This window comes from Dreissena polymorpha, unplaced genomic scaffold (assembly GCF_020536995.1).
Source record: "Dreissena polymorpha isolate Duluth1 unplaced genomic scaffold, UMN_Dpol_1.0 chrUn008, whole genome shotgun sequence".
Classification (NCBI taxonomy): domain Eukaryota; kingdom Metazoa; phylum Mollusca; class Bivalvia; order Myida; family Dreissenidae; genus Dreissena; species Dreissena polymorpha.
In genome coordinates this window covers 458,091-485,134 of record NW_026273322.1, presented here as the reverse complement: position 1 = coordinate 485,134, position 27,044 = coordinate 458,091, and the positions used below count along the sequence as shown (strand labels likewise).

At 35.3% G+C, this 27,044-nt stretch overlaps 2 protein-coding genes and 1 long non-coding RNA gene across 7 annotated transcripts in view; 2 read left to right on the top strand and 1 right to left on the bottom strand.

Annotated features, from left to right (window-relative positions):
- LOC127863442 (uncharacterized) overlaps window positions 1–11,371 on the bottom strand; it is a 29,904-nt gene extending 18,533 nt beyond the window's left edge. Inside the window, exons 1-2 of the long non-coding RNA XR_008041057.1 lie at window positions 11,309–11,371; window positions 598–671 (exon numbers count right to left, since the gene is read on the bottom strand). This is a non-coding gene — a long non-coding RNA (uncharacterized LOC127863442). The remainder of the gene's footprint in view (window positions 1–597; window positions 672–11,308) is intronic.
- LOC127863440 (uncharacterized) overlaps window positions 1–20,600 on the top strand; it is a 66,855-nt gene extending 46,255 nt beyond the window's left edge. Inside the window, exon 7 of one of the 2 annotated variants that reach the window (XR_008041053.1) lies at window positions 20,056–20,600. The gene's annotated coding sequence lies outside the window, so the exon portion shown is untranslated. The remainder of the gene's footprint in view (window positions 1–20,055) is intronic. The other variant, XR_008041052.1, reaches the window with a different exon arrangement.
- Window positions 1–25,337, top strand: part of LOC127863435 (lysosome membrane protein 2-like) — a 56,032-nt gene extending 30,695 nt beyond the window's left edge. For all 4 annotated transcript variants that reach the window (XM_052402963.1, XM_052402964.1, XM_052402965.1 and 1 more), the window contains 5 exons: window positions 14,779–14,897; window positions 18,031–18,104; window positions 20,637–20,688; window positions 22,329–22,484; window positions 22,670–25,337. In XM_052402963.1, the coding sequence (XP_052258923.1) occupies window positions 14,779–14,897; window positions 18,031–18,104; window positions 20,637–20,688; window positions 22,329–22,484; window positions 22,670–22,705 (437 nt within the window). In that variant the 3' untranslated portion in view covers window positions 22,706–25,337. The remainder of the gene's footprint in view (window positions 1–14,778; window positions 14,898–18,030; window positions 18,105–20,636; window positions 20,689–22,328; window positions 22,485–22,669) is intronic.
- Window positions 25,338–27,044: the final 1,707 nt, after the last annotated feature.

The following is a 27,044-nucleotide window of genomic DNA, read 5'->3' as shown; positions in this document are numbered from 1 at the left end:
TGAAAAAACATGGCCGCCAGGGGAGCGGGGCAGTTTTCTCTATATGTATATAGTGAAAACATGTGAACACTCTAGAAGTCACATTTTTGTTCTAATCTTCATGAAATTTGGTCAGAACATTTGTTTGCTTGGATACGACGGTTGAGTTCGAATATGGTTCGGATGGGTAAAAAAAACATGGCCGCCATGGGGGGGTCTTTTTCCTTATATTTATAAAGTTAAAAAAAGCTTGTGAACACTCTAGAAGTAACATTTATTGTCCAATCATCATGAAACTTGGTCAAAACATTGGTTTTATGGATATCTTGTCATGATATCTAGGCCAAGTTCCTTTATGGTTGTAGTCTGTTGAAAACATAGTGTAACCTTGTTTACACTCTACTAAGAAATTACCAATGTAAACGTTGAATGAAATTTATGCATATTATGATATTCATGATCTTCTTGCAGTCATCTGAATATTAATTCTGCCGATAAGAAATACAGTAAAATTGCCAAACATTTAAAAAAAAATTTTTGTTTCTTTCTGAAGAGGATTATAATGTTGATGATTGGTTGGGGATGAAGTGCAAAAAACATATTTTGCCATCTGCAAACCTTTATCAAATATTCTCTAGCTCGCTTGGCGTGGGTGCGCTTGTGTGTGGGCGGCATGCTCTTTTCTCTGGGAACTGAAACGAGTTACAGCCTTCTACGACTGACCGACTGACGTAAGCAACCGACAAACTCCTCCTCTTCCGCTTCTGACAAATGCACAACAATCACACACCACAGACTATACACAATCATCTACAGATTACCACCACGGGAGCCGGAACACACATGTGTGGCACTCACATACACATCACTCGTTATGAGTGGTGGGTGTGGGTGTTGTATGTGTGTGTTCTGGGTCTTACTTTCTGGAAGGTGATGGGGTGTGGGTCGTGTTTGGTGTCTTGCATATGAGTAGTGTGCAAGACGCTCCGCGTGATCCACACCACATCATCACCACACGGTATAGGGCACATTAATGTCTTATTAGCCAACGTGCACTGAACTCTCCAAAAAATAAAAATTATTTGGCAAATACCCGGGTCAGCCGGGGTAAATTTGACCTACTTCGGCCCAAAATTAATCTTTCGCCCCCTGAAAGGTCACAGGGGCAGGTCCATCTAAAATGACTCTGTGAAGGGGCGTGGGACCTGTAAATAAACTCTGAACAACAAAAACATACACACACTCACATCAAAGACCTTCAGACTGATAAGAGTGAAACACAAATGGTTATGGCACACAGTTTATGGATGTCAGGTTGGTAGTTTTGGTGTGATTATCAAAGATTTTTGTTTTAAAAAGGGTCGATTGTTGTTTCAATTGGAAATAGCATTGCAAGGTGAGTCTGAAAATTGTTCCAGTTTGTTTAAAAGCAAGGCCCTGAGGTGGGTAGCAGATTTCTTTTTATTGCTATAGTGAAACATTGTGAAATCTCAATAAGTCACATTTTAGTTCAATCTTAATGAAACATGCTTAGAACATATCAAGGGGTTAGAGCCAGAACGTATCAAGTCCATTTTTCAAATAGTAGAGAAAAACGCAAAAGAAGGTTTGACAAACTACAACTTTTATTTGAATATGAATATTAGCATAATATTATGTTACAATATTAGGTAAAAGTATTGTTATGGCATTATAAACATATCACAGAATTGCATACAATATGTAATGCTTTTGTATTCAAAATAGCACTTACTTCATTATGGCATAAAGGTAAAACATATATATTTTCTGTGTGCCACTGTGTTAAGTGCACTTGGTGCTACTTAGCATAAGAATAGTACCCTGCTTTTCCTATGCCATACAGGTCTAAGTGCCCTTAAGGCAAAACAGCCCTGTGCCATGCATCTATTTTGAGAGACTGAACGATACATGTGCACTTAGCACAAGTTCATATTAATATTCATAATACGAGATATTATTATACAGAAGTAAATCATTATTTCCTTTTGCATTCTAGATTTTAACAGGACATACACATGTAACAATACATATATTTCAATCAGTATGGACTTCACAATGGAAGAAAGTCAAGATTCAGATTTTCTATTCCACATTTGAATCTTCACTTTCTTCCATAGTATCTGGTTCTGGAAGACTGTCCCTAGTTGTCTTATCAGATGGAATATCCTTGAAATACTGGTCATATTCTGAAGGAATTATTCATCAGAGCAAAGTGATAGCAGTTTTTTTTCTTTGCTACTGTAATTGGAAGTTTGGCATCATACAAGGGTTTTAAGTCACATTTTATAGAAGGTCCTTTCCTTGAGGATTTAAGTTGCACACACTGAAAACTGGTGTCATCGAAAGTGCTCTTAAAAACACACGCCCCGGATCACTTTTTTGCAGTTTTATCCATGTTATTTTTGTCCATAAAACATTTTGTCCACTTACATTTACAACGTTTAATGGTAGTACATATTTGGCTACATGATTGATATCTAAAAAGTCATAGTATTTCATGGGCACTACAACATACGGATTTCTTTTTCGTTCAACCTTCACAATTGTTTCTCACTGGCTTGGTACATATACCGATGTACGTTTCTTTGCTCGTTTTATCGAAGCATGTACACTATCACAACTCCATCTGGGTATGTCCACTTTCTAAATACTTTTGTTCAATAGTGTCTCTATGTTTTTACATTTCTCTTAAGCATCAATGCAACAGTAACAACCCTATTTCGATTTTGACCACAACAACAGTCAGAATAAAAACAGACATTCTCGACTGTGATAGGAAGAGATTTCATGTAAGTCAAAAGACAAGTTCCCTCTTCAGAAAAGCCCCATTTTCCTTTAGTTTCATTCCACAAAAACCATGTCGAACTTGCGTTTTGTAAAAAATAAAAGGAAAGATTGTAACAATTGAGTTTTCTTTTATAATAAACTTTACTCACAAGAGAACATGGAATCGGTAAAATAGCCTCTAGATCAAATGTTGCAACATGGTATGACTGGTCTTGTTTTGCACAAGACTTATCCAACTTCTTTTCATCTCTAGCTCTGTTTTTTTCTTTTGATATGGTATTCAAAAGCAATTTTCAAATCGGTGGTTAGCTTGCCTGCTATCTCCTTATTTCTATACACAGCGCACGTCTGAAACTGGTCCTTCTTGGTTATATGGAATGAATAGTTAAACTCCTCACAGAAAATTGTAAGATACATTGAACTTGATATGTATTGCCTGCCCGTTTCTTTACAGTTTTCTTTGTATAATTAATTCAATTTACTAATATTTAAATCAGATCGTAGAAAACGCCTTTTAGTGTCTTGGCGTGTGTAATGTGCTTATACAGTAGGAAATGATTCTTTATGATTACGAACATCTTCTATGATTGCATCTAGGGTTTTGTTATGGGGAATGTGCTTTCCACGCCTTTCAAAGGAAGCAAATGTTCCTGAAGATAGTGATTTCAATACTGTATCTATCATTCTGCCACCAATAGCTAACGTCTTCTGGAAGAAAGCTTTGCAAACACATTTGGTATCTAAGTGATATAATCTGAAAATAACTCTGCGCTTTGATGAGTGTGTCCTTACACGACTTGGCACATCCCCCATTAATGGCAATTGTAAAATATTGAAAACAATCCCTGAATTTGTGAATATGAATGAGGTTGGATTAACATATATCCCGATCAGACTATAATATTTAATACATTGTATACCCATTGTCTGGTATAAAAAAATAGTAACATAGGTTTTAACTCAAATTACTCATGCATAATACTAGTATGGTTACTTTGTTTAAAATAATTATAATATGTGTATTATAAACTGGTAGGAGGAAAACTTATGTTTGTTCTCCATTTCATGTGCGTGAATTACATTTTGAACTTGAGTAAAATACCTCCTTGTTATACCATTCGACCCTAACATACTGACTGATTGAATTCATAAATGTAGCATTATTTGTGTTAAATTATGTTTGTATGTTTCTTATTGGCTTTTGCGGTCATTTCCTTCATTAAAATATAAAAAAACACCTATGTGGTAACAGTGATACATGCGTAGTAAAGTATAACACCCTGATGTGCGTGATGCTATTCGAGAATTAAGGTAAACATAACTAGTACTCTAATTGGCAGGATGTCACATGCTGAGAAACATGCTGATAATCATTCATTGCTTAAACAAGTGATCTACGTAAATTGATGCGGGGTGTTACAAAAAAAGCTAGAAAACCGGATTGCCCAGAGGAAACCCACCTGTCTGTTTTAATGTCCACCTACCAAACTCACGTGCCCTGGGAATGGGTATTGAACCCCGGTTGCAGAAGTGAGAAGTGCATGTACCAACCACTGCGCTAACCGTAACCAGACAGCCTTGCAGATAATGAATTAATATAAACCTATTTAAATTGAGATTTTGAAAATCAGGTCAATGCCTTTGCTGCATAATACAACCAAATCTGGTCAACGTGTTTGCTGCATAAAACAATTAAACCAGGTCAATGTGTTCGTTGCACAATAAAACTAAGTCAGGTCAATGTGTTTGCTGCATAATACAACTAAACCAGGTCAATGCGTTCGCTGCGTAAAACAACTTAATCACGTCAATGTGTTTGCTGCATAAAACAACTAAATCACATGAATATGATTTCTGCATAATACAACCAAATCAGGTCAATGTGTTCACTGCATAATACAAATTAATCAGGTCAATATGTTTGCTGTATAATACAACAATCAGGTAAATATGTTCACTGCATAATGCAACTAAATCAGGTAAATGTGTTCACAGCATAATACAACTAAATCGTGTCAAATTGTGTTTGCTGCATAATGCAACAATGAGGTCAATGTGTTTACTACATAATACAATCAGATCAATGTGTTCGCTGCATAATGCAACAAACAGGTCAATGTTTTCACTGCATTACGCAACAAAAAGGTCAATGTGATCGCTGCATATTGCAACAAACAGGACAATATGTTTGCTGCATAATACAACTAAATTAGGTCAATATTTTTGCTGCATCATACAACTAAATCAGGTCAATGTGTTTGCTGCATAATGCAACAATCAGGTTAATGTTTTCAAGGCATAAAACAACTAAATCAGTTTAATGTGTTTGGTGCATAATACAACCATCAGATCAAATTGTGATCGCTGCATAATGCAACGTTCATGTCTATATGTTTGTTGCATAATGCAACAATCAGGTCAATGTGTTTGCTGAATAATGCAACAAACAGGTCAATATGTTCACTGCATAATACAACAATCAGGCCAATGTGTTCACTGCATAATGCAACAAACAGGGCAATGTGTTCACTGCATAATACAACAATCAAGTCAATGTGTTAACTGCATAATGCATCAAACAGGTCAATGTGTTCACTGCATAATACAACAATCAGGTCGATGTGTTGTTTTTCATTAAACAACTTATAATCACTTGAATGTGAATGCTGCATAATTAAACACTCACTTCAATGTGTTTGAAGCAAAATGCAACTAAATCCTGTCAATGTATTTGCTGCATAATACTTCTAAATCGGGTCAATGTGGTCATTGCATAACACAACTAAATCAGGTGAATGTGTTTGCTTCATTTTGCAACACTCAGATCAATGCATTGGCTTCAAAATGCAACGAAATCAGGTCAATATGTTTGCTGCATAATACAAAAATCAGATAAATGTGTTCGCTGCGTAATGCAATCAGGTTAATGTGTTGGCTGCATAATACAAAAATCAGGTCAATGTGTTATCTGTATAATGCAACACTGAGGTAAATGTGCTCCCTGCTTTATACAACAATCAGGTCAGTGTGTTCTCTGCATAATAAAACTAAATTATGGCCATTCATAAACCTTGACAAAGAAATTAGTTTTTACAACGATGTATGCATTTGATTTTTCGTTCATTTGCTCTTCTTATTGATATCTGAGTTTTTCAAATTGCAGCGTTTTATCTTCCTCTGATATATTTTTTAAGTGCTAGAAGGTAACAACATTGCAGGGCATAGACCTAATTTTTGTAAAATAATACATGTCATTTACCTACAATCTATTTCATTACATTTCTATTTGATTTATTGTTTTTAATAACAAAAAAAAATACATCTGGAGCAGTTAGGCAAAACTTCCGTGTCATACAAATATAAACAATCAATAGGAAACATCCTTAAGGGTATGGCGATTTAAAAAAGTGCTATGTTGCAGATTATATTATAACACGTATATTGCCTTTCTAAGTTTTACTTGTCAGCATAATTGTGGCAGTCCAACTAGTGTTTTCCGGTCAAAATTAGCAATCTTTGTATGAATCCGGAGGACATAGGACAATTTGTTAGTGACTATCTGATATATCTGTTAAGTTGTTAACTCTTATCGTGTTTAATTTGGTTGTTATTGTATCTATGAACTATAATGTTCATAAAAGCAATACTTAACTATCAGTCCTTCACAGTCAATATTTAAGTATGCCCTTTTGTTTACCAGATCTGCTTGCCGATCCTCACAAGTAGTTATTTCCGTTGATCTTGATTGTGACACCAAATTGTATGTGGTACTTACAGTAATATATTAAAAAGTAGACCCAATCCAAAATATTGTGTATGCCCCGGCATTGACAGACTGAGAGTTATATAATGATTGACTCATCCTTCCATCTCTACATGGTTAACACAAAATGGCACATTCCATAGAATATCAATTATGTTTCCTACAAAGCTTTCATACTTGCATAGATGTTGTCCTTGAACACTATCAACACACCCACTCTAACCTTACCTCATGTTGCTGTTGACGCTGACTTACATTTGGCTCAGACTAATGCAGAGTCCAACCCTTTTCAACTTAAATACATATTTGTACACATTTGTAGTCTCTTACAAAATACTATTAAATTAAATTCCTATTTAACAAGATGCAAGTTGTAAAGGCCTCATTTTCAACACTTAGATAATGATTAGCAGCGAACAGCATAAAAACCTGAACAGTCTGCGAGTTACTCGCAGTGCGAGTTACTCGCAGGTTAGAGTTAGAACGGTATTTTAAAACTTTTCTTTTTTCGTCAATCTGGTTGACTGCCCCTTTAAGGCTAGTAACTAATTACTGACTTTACAATACTGATCTATACATCGTATCTTAAAATCTGTTTCTTGTGCAAAGTATGCTGTCTCATCATGTGTTTTTAAAAGTCCTTTTTTAGAGAGAATTTCACTACCAACACCCTACCAGCTCACATGGAAATATGTATAATAGGTACCCAATATACACAATTATGTATCTTTATCAAGACATGGCAGTGGGGAAAGATTCGTGCTTAATATCATTCAACATGTATTTCTATGAAGTCAGTCAAGAGTCACTAATTCAGAAAACGGATGCAATTTTTATTAATTGCTATTTCCAGCCATCCACTATTTAAGTACTCACAGTCAACAAGGGTGTGTGTTGACCTTCTTGTTTTACTGTAGCTGTCTTATCCAGAGGTTTTGATCTAGATTCCTTTCCATACTTGTATGCAGCGAGAAAATTGATTGCAGATATAATTGCCCACATGTTCATGTTTTTTGTATGTTCATGCTATTTGCATCTTCCTCCCACGTTGACATTAGTAGATTTCACGCAAACAATCTGCCTTCCATGTAAACTTAAGTAGATATTACGCAAACAATTGAAGGCCACAATTTACTGTACATGAAATATTAATGCTAGACATTGTTTAATCTTTAAAAAACATTTTAGTTGGCAATTGTGTTATGCTCTCTTCCAAAAACACTTTTAATAATTTAATATTAAGACTGGAGGAGGATGAATGGTAGATTGTTCTCAAGTGGTTCAATACAGAGTCATGAATGCATACTTCAACCACTAGTTAATAACTAGAAGTGTTCTACTCAACAAGGAAGATTTTATTCATAGTGAGAAATGTTTAATTGTGATTTTTGAAAGACACACTCAACTTGACAATACCATCATTGTGATTATATACTTGGAAAAAGTATTTTGAGTATGAAAACCCACAAATGGTTCAAGAGGTTTGTTTTTAGAACATTCAGTTCGTACACTTATTATACAATTTTAAGCAAGCTCCACAAGATACTTTGCAAATTATTTGTAATTGACTGACATATATAGTTTAATCATATAGAATACATACATGTGCTATGTTATCTCCTAGATCATCTATGGCAGTATAGTACTTGCATATTTCTGCATATAAATTTGATATCATTTGTTTTCAATGGTTTTTATACCTCAATATAAGCAATAATTTCCTTTTGCCTTATAAAAATGGCATGTGCAAACATTTTGGTTCAAATTGCAGTATAAAGTGGATTTTAACAAGTTTACAATTTACAAATTTACAGAATCATTTTTAACTTTGCTTTAATTAATTATCATTCTTCCACTACCCTTACCTATTTTATGTAGACAGATTTTGAAACTAAAGGTTATTTTGCGACAAATCATGTGGTTATACTGCAATACGTTATGGAGTTATAATGCTATCAAAACCTGAAAATGTTGTAGGGCTTTTTTCCTTCTTTGCGTGTGGCCTGGGTCAGCCATCACACAAATCTAATATATCCACACTATTTTACAAAACCAGCCTTTGTAAATTGTTTGACATTTAACAGACATTTAAGAGGAGTAAATGTCATCTCTATGTCACTGTACATCTAAATATGAATGCAAACATGTCTGTATAAATTTAGTTTATTCTCAATCATTTAATATTAACTAGTTATATTTGTTTCAAAATACATTTAAGCATATTGATATTTTTAACTTTGCTTTGAATAATTGTTCATTGTTTTTTTCATTCTGCCTCTTCTAACCATGTTAAGGATGGCCCCCACCTTGCCCCTGTACTAACCTGTGGGTCATTTTGATTGTCATATGGGCTGGGATGGTCATGGAAGGAAGAAAGTGTAACATTTCGAAGGGACTTGTTCACATGTTTTGTGAGAAGGTTGACTGACATAAGTCAGTGATATAACTAAAAGAAATTAATACAGCAACAAATTTGAATTAAACAAAAACAGACATATACAGGTAACTACAAATTATACAAATATATAGCAGTACATATTGTATGGTATCGTAATATGCTTTTACTGTTTTTTTAATCTGCATATTATTTTAAGTAGGCATGTTTTAATAGACATGCGTATCTTTGTTTAATAATTATTGTATGTCATTTCATAAACTGTATTATTTCCGTTTTAAATTGAGATTGTACGATTTTGTCAAATATTAATGAATTTATATAAAACGTGTAAAAACTTATTATACATATATTTCAATATAAATTAAAATAAAAGTTAAGAAGGACATGTGTCCAAAAATGCGAAATAAGCCTGATATTTAATTCTGAAATCGACAATGTCTGTACAGTCGAGTTCGCCATGCATGTACGATGTGAATCTAAATTTTGTTTTGCGGATCATTTTAATTTCCTGCAACAATACATGTATATATTCATACGACACACGAACACTGACTCCGAACCTAATAAAAAGATGAAAGTAGGAAAATATGTACGAAATATATTCGTCATAGTCGGCTCAGGGCGCTTATTTGTCTTTGCTGCATTTGATGAAATTCGTCTTCAATGTATATTTTTTCTTGCCTATTTTGCGTTATTGTAACATATTTTAATCAATATATTACAATTGAACACATACAAAAATCGAATAGTCTCGCTTTAATAATATTTGTTAAAATAAATTGGGAACTTTTTAACCAAAAAGAATTTAGTGACACTTACACAGGGCATCAACAAGAATGATCAAGAACGTGTCCTTTAAATATTGCTCAATCTGTGTCAGTTTGCAACGTATGGGGAAAAATTGTTGCCTTGTTTTACTGAGAAGGGATTTGATTACAGAACATGAATATATCTTTAAACATTTTCTATAAAATATGTGTTCGTTATTATCAGTAAACAAATTGACTGCATAATGTTACATCAAATACTGCCAGGAGAAAAAAAGTCAGTTGAGGAGGCCAAGAAATCATGCGAGAACTTCTAGCTGCTTACCTACTCTGGAATGTATGGGTTTAGTTTTAACCTACGCCTTATATATTTAAATTTGAGTAAAGATTTATGTTATTCAAATAAAAGTTGGTTTGCTATATTCTCAAATCTTTTTTCTAAAAATAAGGGATGTAGTTGACACTTTTTCGTAAGTTCATTTCATCGTTCCTCAAAAGGTTGTAACTTTGTTGCTCTGGTCTCTTCCCTACCATTGAGTAATTAAATGGTAATTAAAATGAATGCGTTTTGGTTTCCTTTTATTATTGTTTAATTTGAGTTGCAATGCTATGAGGTTAAATTTTATTCACACTAATATGTATCATGAATATTGCTGGGCCAAGTGTGAGGTTGACCGTTCCAAGGCGATGGCCCAAGCTTTATTCTTATATATGTTTATGTTGTTTTGTATTGTGCTTAAATTAATGACCAACTAATTGCATGTCACTAACATGCAATACTGCTCCAGCACCTGGAGTTTCACTTCTTTATTTTCAATGAAAAATTTAAAGATATTATGTTATTCACTACAGTAAACATATAAGAACAATGATTAAAATATTCTATGTCTTCAGAATATCCACAAAACATGTGTTTATCATAAATCATTAGAAAAAAAAAATATAACGATGCGCACACTATGACAAGTTTAAATTTGTCCACCAGTTTATACTTTTAAACATAAAGATTGACGTTTTTAAACGTACATTCCAATGACGTCATACTGTGGATTCACTTATTTTAAGGAGGTCTCATTTTCCCAAACCTACCATTTCTCCAATTTATGATCACTGGAATATTTACCAATTAGGTTTTCCGCTTTCTTCACGTTAAAAGTGAAACGTTGAATCAGAACAGTCGTAACACCCTATGCCGTTATGTTTGAACATAAGACGTTCTTCTAACGTTGATATGAACTCTTTGTAAGAATATAAGCACAACTTTGGCATGTTAAACGTTTATTTGAAAATAAGTTAATAGATGCACAGCTTTTAACATGCTTTTTCAAACTTTCAATGTGTAATGAACTGCTTGAATGCTATAACCATAAAAGTATACATCTGCAATAAAGCCTGTCTATAGTGAACATATCAAATGGCACTGAAGTCAGAGAGACATATACCTGTAATACATGTGTTAAATCAATTACTGCAAAATCTAAAAAAGACGAGCATTAATTTCTTCCTGCCTTTAAGTCCAAATGTGAAATATTTTAGTATTTTAATTATAATAGGCAGCTTTTTACACACAAATATAATACCTAAAAAGCTTACCTTTTACTGTAAAAGTAGTTTTCTTTGAAGACATCTTCCTTGAAAACATCTTCTTTCTATAAGAAAGAACTTTCAATGAGAAAGGTGTTGAAACAATTATTTTATTTTACCATCTTAGTGTGAGAACAGTGTCTTTTATTGACATAAACACCGATAAAGTCATATTTCTCCCTATCTAATTACCCATTAGCACAATAGTTTGTGTTTCCTGTTGATATAAACCAGATACAGTAATTCCTTTACAAGGTAAGGGCTTCATATTTTATTTTTTTACCTTGAATAAGCGGCACAACTGGCTTATGTTAAAATGATTTAAGTGCACTTAAATCCTTTTGGCACATGTATAACCTCTCAATATGTGTGAAAACATATTGTGCCAAAAAGACTTAAGTGCTATTCAAGCTTTCTTGCAGTCATGAAAAGGATATAAAGCATTCTGGCATACAAGGGATTTGTCGATAAGCACTTAGTGCACCTTGGTTCTGTCGGATATACTATGTTGTATACAAGATATGATTCCAGGGAATAGTGCAAATTGAAGAGTATTTGAATAGCTTTTTAAACATGCAAAAAGTGATTTTTGATAAAAAGTGCACTTACCACATTCTGGCTCTAACCCCTTGATATGTTCCTATAATATCTTGATTTACTTTGAAAATGGCTCCGGTGCTCTGAAGAGCATTGTTTCCAGGGGCGAGTGAATTTCTTCTTGTGAACCTTATGATAATATTTATGTTTCATTAAGTACTTTTATTATTTTAAACTCCACCTTCCCAGAATAGTTTAGTTCCTTTGGGTCTCAGGTGAGCACCTTAGGGCCAATGGCCCTCTTGTCTAAATTTTACATCAAACTTTTTTCCATCATCAAGATAGCTGTTTCACATGTTATTTGTTTACCTTGAAATAGCATTACAAATGTATATGCTTTTTTCTCATATGCTCCTTAATGAATTTATGGATTACACACAAAATTATATTTTTATGCCCCCCTTCGAAGAAGAGGGGGTATATTGCTTTGCACATGTCGGTCTGTCAGTCTGTGGGTCGGTCCGTCCTCCAGGTTGTTTCCGGATGATAAGTCAAAAACGCTTGAGCCTAGGATCATGAAACTTCATATGTACATTGATCATGACTCGCAGATGATTCCTACTGATTTTTAGGTCAAAGGTCAAGGTCACGTTGACCCGAAATAGTAAAATGGTTTCCGGATGATAACTCAAGAATGCTTATGCCTAGGATCATGAAACGTAATAGGTACATTGATCATGACTCGCAGATGACCCCTATTGATTTTCAGGTCACTATATCAAAGGTCAAGGTCACTGTGACCTGAAATAGTAAAATGGTTTCCGGATGATAACTCAAGAATGCTAATGGCTACGATCATGAAACTTCATAGGTACATTGATCATGACTTGCAGATGACCCTATTGATTTTGAGGTCACTAGGTCAAAGGTCAAGGTCATGGTGACCCTAAATAGTAAAATGGTTTCCGGATGATAACTCAAGAACGCTTATGCCTAGGATCATGAAACTTAATAGGTACATTGATCATGACTCGCATATGACCCCTATCGATTTTGAGGTCACTAGGTCAAAGGTCAAGTTCATGGTGACCCTAAATAGTAAAATGGTTTTCGGATGATAACTCAAGAACGCTTATGCCTAGGATCATGAAACTTCATAGGTACATTGATCATGACTCGCAGATGACCCCTATCGATTTTGAGGTCACTAGGTAAAAGGTCAAGTTCATGGTGACCCGAAATAGTAAAATGGTTTCCAGATGATAACTGAAGAACGCTTATTCCTAGGATCATGAAACTTGATAGGTAGATTGATCATGACTCGCAGATGACCCCTATTGATTTTCAGGTCACTAGGTCAAAGGTCAAGGTCACGATGACCCGAAATAGTAAAATGGTTTCCGGATGATAACTCAAGAACGCTTATGGCTAGGATCATGAAACTTCATAGGTACATTGATCATGACTCGCAGATGACCCCTATTGATTTTTTTCAGTTCACTAGGTCAAAAGTCAAGGTCACAGTGACAAAAAACATATTCACACAATGGCTGTCACTACAACGGAGAGTCCATATGGGGGGCATGCATGTTTTACAAACAGCCCTTGTAGGAATTGAAACTTTTTGTGAAATAAAACCAGCCATTTATTCAACAAATTATATTGCTGTATATAATTTAAAGAAGACCAGAACAGCTTTAAAACGGTGTTTTCTTATTAGAGAATCATATTTGAATTAACAAACTATTATCCTATCTATAGTTGCGGAAGTAAAAGTGGATGGCTCTTCATTTTTCTGCATACATGTGTAGTGAACACTCTTTGTGCCTTAATGTTTCTATATGATTTATTTGCTTAACCCTTTCCCACTTAGAAGCAAAGTGAACATTGCCATGTGCAAACAGCATAAAACCAGAACAACATGTGATTAACTTGCATTCTGTTCAGGTTTTATGCTGTTTGCTGCTCATCATATCTAAGGGTTGGAAATGAATCCTTGAAAGCTTGAATTTAGTTAGAAAGGTATTTTATTAAATTGAACTTTCTAAGGGATTACTACAGCGTAATCATGCGTATCTAAGTGGTAAAGGGTAAATCTTTTAAAAATTGATGACATAGAGGATTTGATTTCCACCTATCAAACAAGAGATCTCTGGCTTAACTTGATTTTGTTCTTTGTCAGATCAACAAGCATACAATTAGAATATTATGTAAAATTCTTCATAAATGAAATACATTCCAAAGAAGAAGTGGTTAATTTCTTTTCCCTAAAATATTCGCACCTATTCTCCCGGGCAAGCAAGTAATTGGCATAATTAGGACTATAGATTGATAGAGATTCACAACAGGTTGGAAATCCACATGCCTAATAATTGAAGATCAAGGTTAATAGACTTCTGTTAAAATGTAGATCACAGTGATCATGCCTTCCACCCTTCCCACAAACACACACAACAAAACAAGTCTTATTCTTTAATTATCTTTGTTAAAATGTTGATTGGTGCATAGAATATTTTTTAAACTCATCATTTTACATGTAATTGCCTTCTTTATTACTTGTATTTTGACAAATTGCAGCTTCCATAATGATAAATGTTTCATTGTGTTTACATAGTTTATGTCACACAAAGCTCATTTCTGTGTTCATTGGCATGACCCTGTGGCATCTGTGTCCCTTTTTACACATTTCTTGTCCTTGATTTATCATTGTTATCATGATTGCTATTGGTGTATTTATTTAGCTGCATTCTGGGAAAACTGGGCTTAATGAATGTGTGTAAAGTGTCATCCTCGATAAGCCTGTTGTATTCGCACAGGCTAATCCGGGACAACACTTTCTGTCAAAACTGGAATTTTGTTTGGAAAAGACTTCCTCTAAACAAAAAAATTCATATAAGCGGAAGTCTTGTCGCTGATTAGCCTATGCTGTTTTTCTTATGCAGGTGCCCCCCTGGTGTTCTCTCAGCCCCACTTCCTCAACGCAGACCCTGGGATAATGAACGCTGTGATTGGCATGAGACCTGACCCAGACGAGCATGGCACTTTCATTGATATTGAACCGGTAAAACCCTATAAACAAATTCCTGTATTGTTTATGCATGTTTATGCGTTCCTATTCCATGACAAATGAAGGTGCATTCTTTGTTTTATGTGTCATTTGATCAATCATAATTATGAACTTCTTTGATATTTAAATAGTTTGCATTATACTGTTACTGTTTTCATGTACAGGTATTTAAAATACCCTGAGATTCCATTTTATTAGCTCCACTGGCCAGAGGCCAGCGGGGCTTATGTCATGGTCCTGTGTCCGTTGTGCGTGCATGCGTGAACTTTTTCTTTAAACATCTTCTTCTCCTTAACTACAAGTCCAATTCTGATAAAACTTCTCACAAATGTTCCTGGGGTGAACCTCTTTCAAAATTGTACAAATTATGCCCCTGGGGTCAAATTTGACCTCGCCGCGGTGGTCAATAAATTGAACATATGCTTATATAAAGCCTATTTTGTGCAAACTTTAAAAATCTTTCTGTCCATAACCATTGGGCCTAGTGCTACCACATTTAGTATGTAGTGACATTTAATAGTTCTCTACTTTGTTTGTTCAAATTATACCCCTGGGGTTAAATTTGACCCTGCCCCTGGGGTCACAAAAACGAACATATAATTATATAAAGGTTTATATAAAGCCTATTTTGTGCAAACTTTTGAAAAATCTTCCTGTCCATAACCGTAGGGCCTAGGGCTACCAAATTCTGTATGTAGTGACATCTAATAGTTCTCTACTTAATTTGTTCAAATTATGCCCCTGGGGTCAAATTTGACCCTGCCCCGGGGGTCACAAAAATGAACATAGGCTCTAATAAGGCCTATTTTGTGCAAACTTTAAAAATCTCTTGTCCATAACCATATGGCATAGGGCTATCAAATTTGGTATGTAGTGACATCTAATAGTCCTCTGCCAAGTTTGTTCAAATTAAGCCCCTGGGATCAAATTTGACCGATCCCCAGGGGTCACAAAATTGAACATATGCTTATATTGGGTCTATTTTGTACAAACTTCAAAAATCTTTATGTCCATAACCATTGGGCCTATTTCTACCAAATTTGGTATGTATTAAAATCTTGAAGTTCTCTACCAAGTTTTTTTCAAATTATGCCCCTGGGGTCAAATTTGACCCTGCCCCGGGGGTAACAAAAATGAACATATGTTTAAATAAGGCCTATTTTGTGCAAACTTTAAAAATCTTCTTGTTCATAATTATAGATCCTAGGGCTACTAAATTTGGTATGTAGTGACATCTAAAAGTCCTCTACCAAATTTGTTCAAATCATTCCCCTGGGCTCAAATTTGACCCTGCCCTGGGGGTCACAAAACTGAACATATGCTTATATAAAGCCTCTTTTTGTGCAAACTTTAAAAATCTTCCTGTCCATAACCATTGGGCCTAGGGCTACCAAATTTGGTATGTAGTGACATCTTATAGTTCTCTACCAAGTTTGTTCAAATTATGCCCTTGTGGCAAAATTTATCCCTTGAAGGGTCCCATTAAAAAGTTGTTCAAGAAAATTTAATTTGTCAAAAAACATGGCAACAGGAAAACGTTGAACTTTGCATGTTTATGCGTTTTTGCTATTTATTCATTATAGGATGAATAAACTATTTTCTTCTCAAACTAAAAGTTTATCAAAATACACTTGGAATAACTTTTTAATTATAAAAGATAAATGCATACATGTCGAGCTAAAAGGTAGACCAACATGTTAACTATCCATAAATGTTAACCTTTTACCGAACGACACATTTTGGACTGCCCCAAATTGAAAGAGATTTCAGACGAGAAATAATATTGTAAAGGACTATTTATAAATTGGCTGGGTGGGGTAGAAATCATTTTGATAAAAGGAGAAATTGCTCATCATGAGCAATTTCTCCGTTTTGAAACCGGAAGTCCTGTTTTCAAAACAAAAACAAACTCTTCAGATGGAATTATGGTCTATTGGAACGTCAGATGGAAAAAGTAAAGGAAAGTTAGGTCAAGCTAATTGTTTGTCATGATATCTCTTTAAACCGCACGCCATATGCAAGTAGTGTTGCCATGATCGCAACATCTTGATGAATTATAATTCAATTTTTTGTCTCATAAATATTTACTTTGTTTAACAAACAATCTCTACAAAATAATCATTCCTACTGCCTTTCGGCATCTCATGAACCTGAAAAACTGGTAACTTTATGTTTCCTCAGGGGAATATCTTCCTTGTACAATAAACAATTTCTTCACCACGTTAACAATCCTGCTACACTCACTAATGCCTCAAGAATGTTGAAGTTCAGGTGATCTATGTCATTAGGTATTTTGCAAAGGACCTGTGCCACAATTCCCGTGCTTTTTAGTCTGTTTAGTTAACACCGTAGTAACGTTTTCCATATATAAAAATGCTCACCCTTCCAACTTTAAGCGCCCAGTGGGATGAGGGATAGAAAGAGAAAGTCACGTGCTTGAGTACATTTCAACCCATGCGCATTGCACACTTTTTTCGCATAAAAAAAACAGTGGAGCGATACAGGGCCATCATGGCCCTCTTGTTTTACATGTGATCATTCCCAATTTAATAAGAAAATATCTGTCATTTAGACACATATCAAGTCGTGGGCATAATATATACAAGTGAAAAGATAATAATGTAGGCTTTCTGGTCTTCACTGTTGATGGTTAGTACTGTAGTTTGAATTTTGAGTGCAACCTTTTGATTTTAGCTTGGTCTTAAGAAAATGCAGGGTGGAACATTTTCAAATTGCTTTGATGTGTGGAAAAGAACATGGTGCATGAAAAGAAAGAAATGCGTATGGGTCGCTTACTGGGAAAACTGGGCTTAAAGCGTGTGTGTAAAGTATTGTGCAGACAGGCTAATCAGGGACAACACTTTTTGCTTTATGATATTTTTTTGTTTTGAAGCTAGTCTCTTCTTAGTAAAAATTTAGTTTTGACAGAAAGTGTCTTCCCTGATTAGCCTGTGTTGTCTGCACAGGCTAATCTGGGACAACATAATGCATATGCATTAAACCCAGTTAAAAAATTGCCTGTTTGCTATTGGTGCCTGTTTGCTATTGGTGCCTGTTTTCTATTGGTGCCTATTATTTATTAGGGCTGTTGTTAGCACATTCTATCAAGATGACGTTTTTATTGCAGAATACTGGGGCAGCTTTGTATGCAGCAAAAAGGCTTCAAATAAACATTCAGCTAGAGAATGTGGACAACATCGAGTAAATGACAAATGAGTTGCATCACTCAAAAAAGGGATCTTATGCCATATGTGGTTAGCGCAGGCTATCTGCTATAATGTTGAACTGTCACATAAGTGGACAGGGTAGCTCCTGACCAGACTGCATGATTGTGCGGTTGGTATGGTGCTACGCTAGCTGCATATGACATAAGACCCATTTAAGCTCGATGTGACTCATATTTCTTGAGTGATTTATTAACCATTGAGAAAAACATATGTCCAGTGTTCTCCCGAAGCACTGGCAGCCAGCAATTTCACTGTTTACATTCAATTTAATTTCCCCAAAATATCAATTGAAATGGTGCAAATACACTCATTTTATTTCTTAGTTGCCGGCTACTTTGAAATATAACTGGCTACTCAAATTTTTCTGGCAGACACTTTATGTCATTGAAGTAGTTGTTCAAAAATATGTTCTCATGATATAACTTAAATTTCTGTAACACATTACCTATAAATATTTGGTGAACTACATTTCAATAGACACAAAAGAATATTTGGCAACTGAGTCCCATTTATCTTTTAGTTTATTTAGTGGAAACCTATTTATTTTAGCTCGATTGCATCGAAAGCTTCAGGCTTATTTGAAATGTTCTTGAGTCCGGTTCCTGAGCCTGAAACAGTTTTAGAGGAAGATCTGAAGAAAGCTCTCTCAGTGGGAATTGAACCCTTGACCTCCAGTCTTAACTATGTCTTATCTGAGTTTGAATCAGTTGTAGTTATAGCTGGTCTGAGTTCGATAATTGTTCCAGTCCGTTAACCCTTTGCATGCTGGGAAATTTGTCGTCTGCTAAAATGTCGTCTGCTGAATTTCTAAAATTAGCATTATCTTCGATTTTTTTTCAAAGAATACTATCAGAATAGCAAACAGTTTGGATCCAGATGAGACGCCACGTTCTGTGGCGTCTCATCTGGATCCAAACTGTTTGCAAAGACCTTCAAAATTCGGTTCCCGCACTGAAAGAGTTAAAAACATGGCCGCCAGGGGGCAGGGCAGTTTTTATTATATACACAACAACTATTTTCACGTTAAGTTATTTACAATGACCTGATATTCCATTAGTAGGGAAGGTGTGGATCGAACCAATGACCTCCCGTTCAATAGGCTGACACAATATCCATAAAGCCAGGGCGACCTAGTTTATATTAGCTAAAGATGCTGTGGTCTTATTATAAAATCAGCTGATGACTGTACATGCTTATTGCTTAGCAAGCCTTTTTAGACATAGATTTAATAAATAGGAGACAGTTTAAAAAAGCCTTTAAATATCAATATTAATTTACACTGATTTCACAGGATCTATGTCAGTTATGTATTTAAGTCTTATTCTGGGAATACTGAGCTTAATGCATGTACGTCAAGTGTCATCTCAGATGAGCCTGTGCAGTCCGCAGAGGCTTATCAGTGATGACTCATTCTGCTTTTGTAGAATTTTTTGTTATGCCCCCCTTCGAAGAAGAGGGGGTATATTGCTTTGCTCATGTCGGTCTGTCGGTTGGTCTGTCGGTCCGTCCACCAGGTGGTTGTCAGACGATAACTCAAGAACGCTTGGGCCTAGGATCATGAAACTTCATAGGTACATTGATCATGACTCGCAGATGACCCCTATTGATTTTGAGGTCACTAGGTCAAAGGTCAAGGTCACGGTGACCAGAAATAGTAAAATGGTTTTTGAATGATAACTCAAGAACGCATACGCCTAGGATCATGAAACTTCATGGGTAGATTGATCATGACTTGCAGATGACCCCTATTGATTTTGAGGTCACTAGGTCAAAGGTCAAGGTCACGGTGACCCGAAATAGTAAATTGGTTTACGGATGATAACTCAATAACGCATACGCCTAGGATCATGAAACTTCATGGGTAGATTGATCATGACTTGCAGATGACCCCTATTGATTTTGAGGTCACTAGGTCAAAGGTCAAGGTCACGGTGACCCGAAATAGTAAAATGGTTTTCGGATGATAACTCAAGAACGCATACGCCTAGGATCATGAAACTTCATAGGTAGATTGATCATGACTTGCAGATGACCCCTATTGATTTTGAGGTCACAAGGTCAAAGGTCAAGGTCACGGTGAATCGAAATAGTAAAATGATTTTCAGATGATAACTCAAGAACACTTTTGCCTAGGATCATGACACTACATTGATCGTGACTCGCAGATGACCCCTATCAATTTTCAGGTCACTAGGTCAAAGGTCAAGGTCACTGTGACAAAAATCCTATTCACACAATGGCTGCCACTACAACGGACAGCCCATATGGGGGGCATGCATGTTTTACGAACAGCCCTTGTTTAATTTAAGTCTCTCCTAACCAACAATTGCAGTCTAGGTGAAAAGTGTTGTCCCTTATTAGCCTGTGCAGACTGCTAAGCTATTTTGAGATGACACTTCACAGACATACATTAAGCCCAGTTTTCCCAGAAGGCTTCTCATTATCATTCGTACCAAAGCCAGCATACCAGTGTGTGAGACTTAATGTTGCTGTTTCTGATCCACAGAAAGACCCAGAAGTTACCAAGAGTTGTCCTACCAGTGCTATGGTTGAATGAGGTATGGCGGTATATGGAGGTTTGGGGCCACTATACACAATGCTCCCTAAAAGAAACATGTTATTGGAAAAATGGGCTTAGAGCACGTGCTCAAAAGTGTCATCCCAGATTTGCTGACTGATAAATTTAAACCTATTTATTTTATCTCGATTGCATTTAAAGAACTTACTACTTATTTAAATCATCTCCAATCTGTTTTCTGGGCCTAGAACCAGTACTTGGTGTCTTTTGGGGAGGTCTAAACGAACGCTCTCTCAGTGGGGATAGAACCAGTGACCTCCCGGTCATGAGGCACACACCATATCAAATACATAGCGGCGACTAATTACCCAATGGTATTTTTTTGCTAAAAGGAAGTCAATATTTAGGGAATGTTAACTCTAAATGCAGTTCTATCTTAAATAACAATTAATGCACACGCATTTAGCCCAGTTTTCCCAGAACAAGGCCACAATAAATATCTCAAAATAATAATATTCATGAAGTCTGTGGCCAGTTAATTTAAAGTTTGTTTTGTTGGTTACAAAAAACAGCAGTGTAATGTAAGTTGTCCACAATTGTTAACAGTCATTATCAAAGAAAATACAATTGTTATATAAAGTAAAGGATATCTTGTGAGGTCTTCTCTCACTTGTGTCAAAAGCAGTCAGGTTCTTTTAATTGGGCCTGGGTTTCTTTTTCACTCTGTATGGTATTAGAAAATGTAACATGGTAGGACCTTCATGTTTAAAATTTTACCATAAATAAATGTATTTATGCCCCTGAAGGAAGGCATATAGTGATCAGAACATCCGTCCGTCTGTCTGTCTGTCTTTCCGTCACACTTTGCGTTTAGGTTTCGCTTTTAGGTTTCGAAAAATGCTCATAACTTTTATGTCGCTTCAGATAGCAACTTGATATTTGGCATGCATGTGTATCTCATTGAGCTGCACATTTTGAGTGATTGAAGGTGAAGGTCATCCTTCAAGGTCTAAGGTCAAATATATGGCTTCAAAGCGGCGCAGAAGGGGGCATTGTGTTTCTGACAAACACATTTTTTGTTGTATGCTATTTGTTATACTTTGTTGCAAAACAAAATTCTCTTTAAATACAATTTAACGCACTCAGTTTTAATTAAGAATTCAATGTAGCATGGGTGGGTCTGGGCTCACTTCTTTTTCTTTGACAATTGTTTTCTTGAAATTCAAATAATAAATAGGGGCGCCCATCGCACAGATTGTTTATTTCTCTATTATATATTTGCATTATAGATAAGGGACTTAACCATACTGGGGCTTTTGACAATTAATTTCTGCAAATCAATTTTTTTGCGAATAAAGGTGTGAACAAATAGCATGCAGTTTTCAGTGTTTGATGTTCTACTGCTGGTACTATTAATATACTTTCTATCAAAATTGATAAATTAAAATCTAGTTTCTTGGCATTGGTATTGTTTGTCACTTAATTGAAACATTTTACACATTTAAATGCAATAGGTAGTATACATATGAAACTATGAACAGTTTCTTTTAAAGCAAAGTCATACCAAGAGACATTTGAATTATTCAATGTACCTATGCTAAAACTATAAGTTATTTTGAAGTTATAAAACATCATCTGTTTTGATCATGTGATTTTAATAATTATAAAAATAATTTCCAGAGCTCGGTTGTAACAAAGGAACTCGCGGATGAATTCAAGTCCCAGCTTCAAACCCCCGTGTTGGAGATGCATGTTGGGATTTACGTTGCTATCGGTGTGGGCGCCCTCATGATCGTTAGCGTTGTGTTAGTGGCAATTATTAGAAAAAGGCGTCAGGTATGTTGTAGACATATTAATTGGTGACAAAAATGTATTTCTACTGCGTAACTTTACAAAAGATTTCTAGATAATCTTCAAATAAATAATGACATAAGAATAAATCTAGTCTCTTTGATAAATTATCTTGTTTAACTTGAGTTTGGTGTATTTCCATGCTAATGGGCACATTGTTTGTTTTGCAGACCCAGATTGCCTATGTCACAGTCAATGACAACTGATGGAAAAATATCGTCAACTTGTTAGCATCAGTTGTAGAACAAATTGAAAGTAAAATTAGTCCATTTATGCAGATATATCATTTACATTTGGGGAAATTAAAATTGCTGTCCTGAAGGTAGAAGGCAACATTTTTACCTAGAGGTCAAAATTTTGAACTGTTGCCCTGAGGCTGCTATGTTTCAAAATATTGTCTTCTTTACTCTTTGCTTATAATTTGACTGTTTCTAAATATCAATAAAATATCTATTTTTATTACCTACTTTTAAAATGAATCATAATTCATTTTGTTTCATATAATAATAATGATAATGATTATAATAATAATAATGATAATAATACCAAACACAGAATAATGTTGATGATAATTTTCATTTTGAGCTCATCTATTTTTTGAAAAAAATTATGAGCTGTTGTCATCACCTTGGCGTCGGTGTCGGCGTCAACGTCGGCGACCGGTTAAGTTTTGCGTTTAGGTCCACTTTTCTCATAAAGTATCAATGCTATTGCATTCAAACTCGGTACACTTACCAACTATCATGAGGGGACTGGGCAGGCAAAGTTAGATAACTATGGCTTGCATTTTGACAAAATTATGTGCCCTTTTTATACTTAGAATATAGAAAATTTTGGTAAAGTTTTGTAAAGGTCTATTTTATTCCTAAAGTATCAAAGCTATTGCTTTCATACTTGCAACACTTACTATTGTAAGGGGACTATGCAGGCAAAGTTATGTAACTTTGACTGGCATTTTGACGGAATTATGGGCCCTTTATACTTGAAAATTTAGTTATGTTTTGTGTTTTGGTCCACTTTACCCCTAAAGTATCAGATATTGCTTTCATACTTGGATCACTCGCAAACTATCATAAGGGGAAAGTAAAGGACAAGTTGCATAACTCTGGTTGTCAATTTAATGGAATTATGGCCCTTTTTTGACTTAGTAACTTTGAATATATGGTTACATTTTGTGTTTAGATCCACTTTACTTCTTCAGTATCAAGGCTATTGCTTTTTAATTTCAAATACTTTCATGAGGGTACTGTATCTGGCAAGTTGAATTTTACCTTGACCTTTGAATGACCTCCGTCCGTCTGTCCGAAAAAAACTTTGACATTGGCCATAACTTTTTCACTTTTAAAGATAGCAACTTGGTATTTGGCATGCATGATTATCTCATGGAGCTGCACATTTTGAGTGGTGAAAGGTCAAGATCATCCTTCAAGGTCAAATTTATGGCGTCTGTCTGTCCGAAAACTTTAACATTGGCCATAACTTTTTCAATATTGAAGATAGCAACTTGATATGTGGCATGCATGTGTATCTCATGGAGCTGAACATTTTGAGTGGTGAAAGGTGAAGGTCAAGGTCATCATTTAAGGTCAAATGTCAAATATATGGCGTCTGTTCGTCCGAAAACTTTAACATTGGCCATAACTTGAAGATTGCAACTTGATATTTGGCATGCATGTGGATCTCATGAAGCTGCACATTTTAAGTGGTGGAAGTTCTAGGTCAAGGTCATCCTTCAAGGTCAAGGTCATCCTTCAAGGTCAAAGGTCAAAAAAATAAATTAAAAATTTCAAAGCGGCGTTCTCATGAAGCTGCACATTTTGAGTGAAGGAAGTTCAAGGTCAATGTCATTCTTCAAGGTCAAGGTCATCCTTCTTGGTCAAAGGTCAAAAAATAAAATCAAAGCGGCGTTATCATGAAGCTACACATTTCGAGTGGTGGAAGTTCAAGGTCAATTTCATACTTCAAGGTCAAGGTCATCCTTCAAGGTCAAAGGAAAAAAAATAAAATTGAAAGCGGTGTTATCATGAAGCTGCACATTTTGAGTGGTGGAAGTTAAAGGTCAAGGTCATCCTTCAAAGTAAAATTTTTTTTTTTTTAATTTCAAAGTGATGTTATCATGAAGCTGCACATTTTGAGTGGTGGAAGTTAAAGGTCAAGGTCATCCTTCAAGGTAAAAAAACCCAAACAATTCAAAGCGGCGGTCTCATGAAGCTGCACTTTTTTAGTGGTGGAATTTCAAGGTCAACGTCATTCTTCAAGGTCAAGGTCATCCGTCAAGGTCAAAGGTAAAAAAAATAATTTCAAAGCAGTGTTATCATTAAGCTTCACATTTTTAGTTGTGAATGTTCAAGATCAAGGTCATCCTTCAAGGTCAAGGTCATCTTTCAAGGTCAAGGTCATCTTTCAAGGTCAAAGGTAAAAAAATAAAAAAATTAGCGGCATTATCATGAAGCTGTACATTTTGAATGGTGGAAGTAAAAGGTCAAGGTCATCCTTCAAGGTCAATTTTTTTTTAAATTGCAAATTTGCGTTCTCATGAAGCTGCACATTTTAAGTGATGGATGTTTAAGGTCAAGGTCATCCTTCAAGATCAAGGTTAATTTTCAAGGTCAAAGGTCAAAAAATATATAATCAAAGCGGCGTTTTCATAAAGCTGCACATTTTGAGTGGTGGCAGTTCAAGGTCAAGGTCATTCTTCAAGGTCAATGTCATCCTTCAAGGTTAAAGGTAAAAAATAATAATTTCAAAGCGACGTTATCATGAAGCTGCACATTTTGAGTGGTGGAAGTTCAAGGTCAAGGTCATCCTTCATGGTCAAGGTCATCCTTTAAGGTCAAAGGTCAAAAAAATAATAATTCAAAGCGGTGTTCTCATAAAGCTGCACATTTTGAGTGGTTGAAGTTCAAGGTCAAGGTCATCCTTCAAGGTCAAAGGTAAAAAAAACATAAACAAATTTTTTCAAAGCGGTGCAATAGGGGGCATTTTGTTTCTGACAAACACATCTCTTGTTTTTTTCAAACATGGTTAAAAAACACAAATATTTATTTTTATTATTTTATTTTTGAAATACCGTCCGTGAAATACCGTTGGGTGGGATACCCAAGAATCCCCCCCCCCCCCCCCCCCAAAAATTAATAAATTTGTTTTTGCATTTTTTTGGCATTTTTGGAAGATAATGTAATAAATGACCACACCCTCACACTATACACCCTTCTCCACTCCACCCCTCCCTCCTTTGTGATTGAAATTGAGAAAGGTCCCTACACCTTTAAAAAGAAAAATAGATTAGCGGTCTGCACCCACAAGGCGTCTTGTTGTATAATTAGTATTTATCTGATTATGAATAATAATGATAATAATTATATTAATGTTATAAAATTCACTCGCCACTGTAAAATTCAACAATTATTAACCTGGAAATAGCTATTTACTGTCAGTTGCCACAATATTACATTTGCAACATGTTTGCCATTTGAATATTGATTTGGGCAACATAATGTATCCAAACCAGGACACATCACAAACTATGGCCTGCTTGTTTAGAAAAGGGGGTAAACAGTATAACATGTGTAATTAGAGTTTATTAGCGTTTATATAGTGAAGCACGTAATAAGATCAAAATATTGTCATATTTACAAGAATGTTTGTTACTATTGAATTCTTATTCATTTCCACCAAAAATGAAGACTTCATAGTTTATTCACAGAAATATGTTGTTCCTCAAAAATGGACTGATATTGACTGATATATAGAGAATAAGAGGTTGGTGACGTGGATGCAGAATGGTTATCTGGCAAGTTGGAGGAATTTCGGCTCACCCGATAAGATCCTCCGACAAGCCAGATAACCATTCTCCATCTACGTCACCAACCTATTATTCTATTTATCCTTTATCCTGTCACATTAACAACATTCGTTGAAATGTTTCTAAAATGTCTAGTTTTCGAGTATTTTGTGTTTAAATATTTAATATGGTAAACGCGCGAAAAAAAGATTGTGACGTCACGTCAGGCAAAGCGCTTAGGCTAGCTTCCATCTTGTTAAAACACACAGAAATCGAGTTGCTCGTTATTAATTCAATACACAAAGATGAAATTATGCTGTTTAAATAATAATGATTAAACAAACAGTTTTTTACATTTTTAGCTCATCTATTTTTTGAAAAAAAATTATGAGCTATTGTCATCACCTCGGCGTCGGCGTTGGCGTTGGCGTTGGCGTTGGCGTTGGCGTCGGCGTCCGGTTAAGTTTTGCGTTTAGGTCCACTTTTCTCAGAAAGTATCAATGCTATTGCATTCAAACTTGGTACACTTACTTACTATCATGAGGGGACTGGGCAGGCAAAGTTAGATAACTCTGGCGTGCATTTTGACAGAATTATGTGCCCTTTTTATACTTAAAAAATTGAAAATTTTGGTTAAGTTTTGCGTTTAGTTCCACTTTTCTCAGTAAGTATCAATGCTATTGCATTCAAACTTGGTACACTTACTTACTATCATGAGGGGACTGGGCAGGCAAATTTAGATAACTCTGGCATGCATTTTG